Below are 9522 nucleotides of genomic sequence, written 5' to 3'. Positions count from 1 at the left end.
TGAGAGGAATAAGACAGAATTCACCTCAAGAAGCTTTGGATTACCTCAGGAAAAAAACAATGCAGCGGCTTGATCCAGCAGTGATCATAAATGCCACTGCGTTTGTAGCCGGTGCCATAGCCAGACTGATAAACAAACACAGACTGGAAGTTAACTTCGTGCCAGGCATCTATATAAAGCTTGAAGCATCAGAATCGGCATAGGTATCGGCCGATCACCATGACAAGAAATCGGTACTCAGTATCGGCTGCAAAAATCCTGATCGGAGCATCCCTAGTGCTTTATCTTCCTCTTCTGACTAATAATATCCTCCCTTCTCCTCTTGTTTTACTAATGAGCAAGCCAAGTTGCCCACCGAAGCATTCTGAACAAGCCCTTTTGCAGCTTAGTTCCAATAAATGGCCTTTTTGTACTGCAGGGGGAGTTTTGAGTTCTAAAAGGTCTCAAACATTTGGAATGGATCAGCTGGGACATTTTGGTCGATTGCCATTTGGAGCTAAAATGTTTGCTAGTGCGACTAATTTAGAGACCTGCTCATTAAGTGTTAATGAATTTCTAATGTGGAGATTTTAAAAGCTGAATGCCAATGGCAGATGTTGAGCATTTTCAAAATGAATATGACTCACTGTTTAGTTCAAGCTTACATAAATTCTAGCTGTCAATGACAAAAACTCTTAGATGGCAGTGAGGACAGTGTGAGATGATGGTCTGAACGGTACACTAAGAAATCAAATCAGCAAAAAGAACAGTTTGTAAGCGAGTGAACGAGGAGGAGGACGCAAAAAAGCGAGAGAAAGGGGTCATGTCACACACGGATGTTCTGGATAATGCGCGCTGAGGCACTCAAGAACAAATTGTACTTGCTTTTTACTAAATTAGTGTAGCACACCAAAGTGGTCTGCTGAAGTCAGTGTCACCCAGGGCAAAAGCAGTCATTCCTGGATCTGATTGTGCGTGAACAGACGCCTAAAAAAACAGCAGTGCAAGAACAGCTCCAGGGTTTGTTATCTCCACTCTCCATTACCCATGCTGCCTTTGTAAAGCCTCGCGCTTTCGATCTATATGCCAGTGTGTATTTGAGTCCACGTTGGGGCAGTTATTGTTTTTACATCTGCTCGTATCTTCATGTTGTTCATCTGAGTCACTAATCATCCGCCTCTTCTTCTGGACCACCACGGGGCTTTCGTCCAGCAGTCTTGTTTAAAGCATCTGCTTTAGTTAATACGGTTAAAACACTTCTCTCTGAGTTCCCTTGGGTTCTCCCTTCCCCCATTTTTGTCACATGGCTGAAAACATGAGAGATGCTCCCAGATGTACACACTACTACACCATCAGACAAACTGGCATGAGGTGAAGGCTAGTCTGTGTGTGTGAGAGAGAGGGGCGATAAGATTGTGAGAGATTTGGGCATCTCATACCCTAGTGCTTCCCAATATTTATTATTCATATCTTAATTCTCTCCAACTGAGTAGCTTTGTTGTTTTTAATCGGTTCAGTTTAAAAAAAAAGAACAGTAAACTATCCTAGGTAATTGGTTGTGCCCCGCTCTTAGGCAGAAGGTATTAATGCAGAACAATTGGATTTCAAAGAAGCGCAAATGAATTACAGAGAGTGGACAAGCGCAGGCATTTTTGAGGTTCAGCAGTTCAGCTGTGAAGCTGTGGGATGCGGTATCGCTTTCCCTGCTTTACTCCTTGTTACCATCTTTAACAAAGGATAGATTATAAAACAAGCCAACGGGGTCAGTGATGGGGGTCCTCTGACTGTCAGGGACCTCCAGCTGAGAGGCCCATGGTGGCCTGATACTTGGAAACAAGCCATATACAATAAATAATTGAACAGTGCTTGAATGTGTGCCAGTAACTATTGCTATAACACAATAAATGAGGAAATGAGGGATGCTGTCTTTTCCTGGCTCATCTTTAGCACCATCAGTGACTGTTATACTTGTTGCAGATTTGATGTTGAATGTTAGTTGTGAGGCATCTCTTTTGTGCAGATTCATTGCAATTTCTTGTTATTTGAGCATTACATTAAAGGTGACATATCATGAAAATCTGACTTTTCCAGGTTTTAAGTGCTATAATCAGGTCTCCGGTGCATCTACCAACCAAGGAAACGTGAAAAAGATGAACCCAGTAACTTTGTTTTGGTAAGCCTTTTTTCTGCAAGCGTCTGAAAAAAACGAGTGCGTCTGATTTCGCTCCCCTAGTGACGTTGCAAAGGGATCTCATTATAATATTACCGCCCCTTAATCTGTAAATTTCCACCCACGGCACCGTCATTTTGATTTCGCAAGCGACAACGGGGTACCAGTTCTAATGCCATGGCGAAAGTTTGAGCAGAACATGAACAGAACAGAACTCTAATGCCATGGCGCAGCTCTATTCTGGAAAAGGGGGCGGGGAGCAGCAGCTCATTTGCATTTAAAGAGACAGGCACGAAAAACAGCATGTTTCTGCTTCCACTCAAAATAGGCATTTTCAAAATGATATAATAAATGATCTGTGGGGTATTTTGAGCTGAAACTTCACAGACACATTCTGGGGACACCAGAGACTAATATTACATATTGTAAAAAGGGGCATAATATGTCTCCTTTAACTAGTGACCAACGTGACCCGGCCACAGAATGGACTAACCATAGGCAGTACTGCGATGTTTTCCGGAAGACCGGTTGACTTGAACAGCAGGTCAGTATAATGAGAAATCCGGTCTCCATTAGGACCCCAAGTGATCCTGTTGGCACAGAGAACAGAGTGCTCTCTTTAGTGCCTGATTACAATCCCCAAATCACATTATGATTATGTAGTTTGAACTATGTTACAGTATAATGTCCATTTAATGTGTGTTTTAGTAAGCTTACATGCTAGCATAGAATGAAGATACCCGATTAGCCTGATAGCTTAGCTTATACACTATGCTTTTGCGCTTACCCTACATGTATTCGCAACCAATTTTAGTATAATTACATGTTAAATATCCAAATATTCCAGGTATTAATGATGACGATGTAATAACTTTTTATTATTAATATTTTTATTATAAATAATTATATTATTATTTCTTATTAATAATGTTATCATTATTTATTAAAAGTAATATATTGTATATAGAAATATATTACTTTGTCCAATTTTATGAACTGTATAGTATAAGCAGCCATATAGCCTACATATTTTAAATGAATGTTGTTTGTGTGTAGTTTGTAAAACTAAAGGGATAGTTCACCCAAAAATGAAAATTAACCCATGATTTGCTCACCCTCAAGACATCCTAGGTGTATAAGACTTTATTCTTTTAGATGAATACCGTCTGAGTTATATTAAAAAATGTCCTGGCTCTTCCAAGCTTTATAATGGCAGTGAATGGTTGTTGATATTCAATAGTCCAATAGAAGTCTAATAAAGTGCATAAATAGGCCTACATCATAAAAAGTGCTCCACACGGCTCCGGGGGGTTAATAAAGGCCTCCTGAAGCAAATCAATGCATTTGTGCAAGAAAAATATCCATATTTAAAACTTTATAAACCATAAATTCTAGCTTCTGCTAACTCATACGTACGTTCACGAAAGAGTGGTGTCACTCTTTCACGCCACTCTCTTGTGTACACATGTACAACAGTTAGCGGAAGCTAGAAATTACAGCCATTCACTGCCATTATAAAGCTTGGAAGAGTCGAGACATTTTTTAATATAACTCCAATTGTATTCCTCTGAAAGAAGAAAGTCATGGATGGGGGTGAGTAAATTATGGGATATTTTTTTTATTTTTGGATGAACTATCCCTTTAATTAATAGTTGATGAGGGCCCGGTTTTAAGGAAGGACCCGATTTTTAACAACACCAGCTTTCAAAACTAAATTTGATGTAAATATACAAAGTTTCTACTAGGACAGCCCATTTAAGCTTCAAATTTTGGCACATTGCCCGCAGACACCCACTTCACTTATCTGTTTCACATTCACAGCAGTTTTACAGGATTGCTCCCTCTCTGAGTTCCGCCCAGCAATCTCATTGAAAATTATTTGTGTCCTAGCAGGGAACTTTTTCCCAGCAGCCTTCTGCGTTGTACTTCCTTCTCTGCTGCCCAAGGCCCCGTCCCATTTCTCCTGCTATCTGCCTGACCACACATCTCCTCACTGACTAGACGTGTTATTTTAAAGAGCAGGTCATATGGTATTTTAAAGTGTCCTAATATTGTGTTGGGAGTCCCCTACAACAGGTTTAAATGCATCTAAGGTCAGAAAACATTGTAATTTTCTCAGAATATACATTTAATATTAGAGTAATTTGCCAATGATTTTGAAACGATTCGTTCTAAGCAATTTCGGAGCAAACCCCTCCCTTCCATAAGCCTACTCTGCTCTGATTGGCACAGCTAAAGATTAGCTGCTAAACTGTAACGTTAAACACTTAAAACAATAATGGTGGATACGTTAGTGCTAACGTAACTAACTGATGAAACAATACAGTTTGTAAACCAAAATATGTCTACTGTAATGTTTGAAGAACGACAGACAAAAGACGCTGTGTCTTAACTTTTAATCAGAACGCAGAACAGCTGTATCACAGGCGCACCAGCCTAACTAACTCACTCGTCTCGTCCGCATTAACCCTATATCTGTCGGTGCAGCAAAATGAACAGCAATTTCGCAATAATTATAAAGTCTGTGTGCTACACTACATTCTTTATTATTAAACAAAGTAATTAGAACAACGTCAGTCTACATTAATCGACACATTCTTAGGAAATAGTGAGTTCACAGCGAATTATCAGAACTACTTCAGTAAGACAGTAATCTCGTGCTTTACCTGGAAACCTAAGCCTGCACTAGGTATACATCACATATTAGCAAAAAACTTGATATTTTAAACACTCAATTGAAAATGCACACATAACGTATCAATTGTACTTACAGGTTGTGGTTCGGAGAGCTTGTTAGTCCAAATTAAGACAATTAGAAGCCAACAAAGATAAAAACCAAGATTAGAGAAGCAGTCCTTGGTAAAATGATGAGCACACAACAAAAGGTTCGAATTGTATTTCTGTGGTATCCTTGAACACAGCGTCTTCTCAACATGATGTAAACACACTAACTAGTGGAAGTGTTTGTGGGCAGGTCAGACTCGCGGGCAGGGGGGGATTATGCAAATGTGTTACCCAGTGACGTATACAGGCAAACAGGCAAAAGATTCGAAAATGTGACGACTCGTTAAGGCGATTCAGAATCGGCTCTCTCTTTTGAGAGACAATATCTTTATTTATCATGCACTTTTTTGATTAACAACTTTGCAGATTGTTTTCATTTAAGGATAGCTACGTTATAAACTGCAAAAGAGATATTCTTCAAAAACCCATATGACCTGCTCTTTAAGAGCACCACAGAGTCCATTTCAAGTTAACCAAGTCAGTAAAATCATAACACAAACTCTGTGCTCTCTTTTAGTTCTAGTTCACCCCTGACCTCTCGTCCGATCACGTTAAAACACTTAGCTTGTTTTTACTCCAGGCACTGTGGAGTGAGACAGTGAGAAGAATGATGAGAAAGTGATTGAATGATTCCACTCTGCACCACTCTTCCCATCTGTTAGAAGAGTTTGTTGAGTGAGGAGAGAGAGGGATGCACATGCTGGCTACTATTTAATTATTCAAAGTGTCGTTGCAGGAAAGCATGGCTACTCCAACAACAGAACCATCCCATTTCCCAGCATCTCTAGAGAAGTGCAGAGACTGCACAATTTGCCAATAGCGTGCTGATTATGGGTTTGTGTGCTTGTGGAGGTGTTTGTCAGTTCACCGCGTGCATCTAGGTGCATTTGTGTAGCTTCCATGTTTCTCAAGGGTGCAGGGATAGAGGTGAGCTTCAGTGTATTTATGCATGTTAGAATCTACATATTTAGTGAGCTTGTGTGGGAAGGCATCATTAGCTGGGAACTAAATTAAAGGCAAGGAGAGTGAAACAGGTTTGGTGCTATTTTTCATTTGTACATGGTAGTTGGTTTACTCCCCCAGCATATGCGAGTAATTAGGCTACATTAGTTGTGTTCTCGCTGTGCCACACAGGAGGGGAATGCTGTGTAAGTCTTTCCCATGGTTAAGAGGTGGAGTGATGCATTTGATAATGGAATGTAGCAGCTCTTCGAATGCATTAATGATTTGTATAAATCAGGTGGGTATGCTAATTATAAGAGCCATCGGGAGTGCAAATGCATCCTTTCTATTTTTTATTTTTTTTCAATGGACTTCAGAATTTTGGAAGCCATTTTTTTTTTTTTTTTTTTTTTCAGACATTGCATGAAGGTCATCCTGTTGGTTAAATCAGAGGAAAGGTATGGCAATGTAGCACAAAGAGTTCTTTGATACATGTATTTTATTGTTGAGAACACACGGTTCTACTAATAAAGCTGTTTCCTTTTTCCTTCTTTATAACCAACCAATCTTCCTTTCTATGCTTCCTGAGCTATCTCTCCCTCTCTTTATATAGCAAGTCATAAGGGGGCCATGTTCTTGTGCCAGAGCAGCTGAGTGACCTCATACTGGAAGCCGGTTGTATCTAGATTTCATTCAGTGCTTTACACCTCGTTGCTCAGACAAGTTATGGGATGTGGAGAAATTCTGCATTTTTCTGGAAGCATCTGCAGGTGTGGTATCCCAGTTTAAATTAGAGCCACATCTTGTGACATTATCTGCTAATGTTTCTCATTTTCACTTGTGAGGTGTTTGGATATGGGAAATAGACTGAGTTAGACCTGTAGTCTTATGTTTTATGAAGAGGAAAAAACAGTATTTAGTCTTGACTGCACATCTCACACAGTGTTCCGGTGAGTCGAATTATAAAGCGGACATTATAATTAAATGCGAAACCATAAATCACTCAATCACGTCGGTGGCCAAGGGCAATATCTAAAATTACATTATCAAGTTAGTGGTCTGTAAATCTGTGTAACACTTTAGGACAGAGAATTCCACTGATATGGATATGAAATATGGAAGCTGTTTGCAATATTATCATGAAAAATTATCTGCTTGTTAAGACGTGATGTACTGAATACTATTTCCAGGTCCAAGCTTCTGTGCCATTTCAAGTGAGAATACTATCTCAGCAGCCATTTATGAGCACTGAACCATGTACACTGCATTCTCCTGGCACCAGTATTTTAATAATTCAGAAAATATGAATCTGACCAGCTGAGATTTTAGTATAGGTTAAGTGGATTTTTCGGTAGCACCACATCACACTGTCTGTAACTTTATAGTAGCACCATTTGTTATTTGCTTTGAGATCGAAAGAGCATTTGGACCTGGAAACTGTGATGCATGACATCAGACTCAACAACTAGATTCAGAATGACTACTGAGAACTAAAAGCAGTAGCATGTGAAAGTACATCAAGACAGAGAGTTCTATCTCCATTCTTTGATTTGGTCTCCTGTTTGTGTCTCTGCAGAGCAGCTCGAGCATTTGGAGAGTACCTTTCTCACACGCACCCTGAGAACCGCAACGGATCAGGTTAGGTCCATTCCACCTCATGCCCTATCTTCATTTGTCCTGAAGTCTTTTTTCTCCTCCTGTTTGCCTTGTGAAGTGCATGAATGTATTAGTACTTGCCATAAGAAAGCATCATCCTTCAGTTTCAACATTAATTCCACTTCTGTCCACTCATCCAGTCATCCTTTAATTGATCATTACAGGAGAGCTTGATTGGCACCTGTTGCTTTGCCGAGACAAGACGATGAAAAATCTGTTTTTCTTGGTCTCTTTCTGTCTCTCACTCCAGATCACTTGCTATCTGACACCTTCATTGGTCAAGACACAGACTCCCCAGACATCAGCCGACTGAACAACAATAACAGCCTCCAGCCATACTCCCAACACACTCTCATAGTCAAGCCCAGTCAAGAAGAGGTTCAGCCAGGCAGCCAGTCTGCACCCCTTCCTACCAGTTCCAAGTGTCGTCTCTCCATAGAACGCAGCCTTTCTTCTGAGGACCAGCATCATCAAAGGTGTGTAGAGAGCTCTTTGAAGCCAGCTCGCGTCTACACCATTACTAGGGAGCGAGATATGCTTGGAGGCCAGGGAAGCAAGGAGTGCCTGGAGCTAGAGGTGCTGAAGAGGACCACAGAACCGCCAAGAACCAATGCTCCCTCCAGTTTACGTGGCAGCCATCATCGAGGAAGCCACCATCGTGGAAACAACGGCCCTACCCACCAGCATCACTACAGCCATGCACCTCTGACACAACCTTTGCAGAGCTCAGGGAGCGCCCATAACATCCGGGACTGGGGGTCGAGGCGGAGCAGGTCAAGGGAGGATTGCACGCCGGATTGTGTGGACTGCATTCGGCCACACTGCCAGAGCCAGCGCTCTCTAGATCTTGAGACGTCACCTCACGGTGGTGGCAAACAGCACAAGAAGCTAGAGAGGATGTACAGTGAGGACCGTGTGTCCTCTGAAGATCGAGGTAAGGAGACGATCACCATCACTGAATGGTGGATTATTGGTTAAATCATTGTGAGATTTACACCGTACCTGTTACCTTTGCTTAGGCTATCTCTTTTTGTTTGCAGAGGATCACACGAACAGCTGGTTCCCTAAAGAGAACATGTTTAGCTTCCAGACTGCGACCACCACCATGCAAGCGTGAGTAAACATGGGAATTCATTGCATCAAACCTGCTGCTTCCGCTTGAGTGGGGTTGGTCTATGAAGCAGACTTGTAACTATCCTGACTCATGCATGTGGGAGGACAGGAGGTATTCTATTTCACTTCTTTCTTTCTTTCTTTCTTTCTTTCTTTCTTTCTTTCCTTTTCCTGGTCCTCTTTTTACCTTCTTTACCTTCCTAACTTGCTCTGGCTTTTGTTTCTTCCTCTTTTCTCCCTTTCTTTTTATTTCAGTTTTTGTTCCTTTGTCTCTTCATTCTTCTCTTTCCATTTATGTTTCCTTTCCTCTTTATCATTGCCTCATTCTCATTGCCTCTTTCTTTGCCTTTTTCTCTTTCTTCCCCTTCTTTTTTCACTTCCTCTTTCTTTTCCTTTGTCTCTTCATCTTTCTTTCTACATTTCCATTTCTGTTTCCTTCTTCTTGCTCTTTGCTTACTTCCTTTTCCTCTTTATTTTCTCCTTTATTTTCCATTTCCTCTTTCTCCTCCTCATTTTCTTTCCGTTTCTTTTTTCCCTTTCTCTATCTCTTTGTCTTCTTCATTTTCTTTTCCCCTTCTACTTTCCCTTTTTTCTCTTCCCTTTCTTCTTTTTCATCCCCTTCCTGTTTCACTTTGTCTTTACCATTTTCCTGTTCTTTCCATTCCTGTGTCCCCTCCTCTTTCTCTTTACCTTCTTTGTTCTCTTACGTTCCTCTGTTCCTTCCTGTTTCCTATCTTCCTTTTTTTTCTTTTTCTTTTTTGAGTGATTTCAGGCTTCATTATTCTCCGTGCACAGATGCTCTCGCTCAGCCTGACTGCTTAATTATCACCTGTCGGGCAGAAGTCTTAATCACAGAGCCCACTGGCTGAGACCCCCCC

General features: G+C 40.9%; 1 protein-coding gene across 4 annotated transcripts in view; it reads left to right on the top strand.

Annotated features, from left to right (window-relative positions):
- Nucleotides 1-9522, top strand: part of LOC107709845 (NMDA receptor synaptonuclear signaling and neuronal migration factor) — a 34045-nt gene that overhangs the window by 3889 nt on the left and 20634 nt on the right. For 3 of the 4 annotated variants that reach the window (XM_016514484.1, XM_016514487.1, XM_016514486.1), the window contains 3 exons: nucleotides 7452-7513; nucleotides 7782-8465; nucleotides 8572-8644. In XM_016514484.1, coding sequence (XP_016369970.1) covers nucleotides 7452-7513; nucleotides 7782-8465; nucleotides 8572-8644 — 819 coding nt within the window. Of the gene's footprint in view, nucleotides 1-6585; nucleotides 6646-7451; nucleotides 7514-7781; nucleotides 8466-8571; nucleotides 8645-9522 lie in introns of those variants that run through there. The other variant, XM_016514485.1, reaches the window with a different exon arrangement.

Source organism: Sinocyclocheilus rhinocerous, unplaced genomic scaffold (assembly GCF_001515625.1).
Source record: "Sinocyclocheilus rhinocerous isolate Xijiao unplaced genomic scaffold, SAMN03320098_v1.1 scaffold926, whole genome shotgun sequence".
NCBI lineage: Eukaryota > Metazoa > Chordata > Actinopteri > Cypriniformes > Cyprinidae > Sinocyclocheilus > Sinocyclocheilus rhinocerous.
Note: the sequence above shows the minus strand (reverse complement) of the source record. Positions and strands in the feature narration are given on the sequence as shown.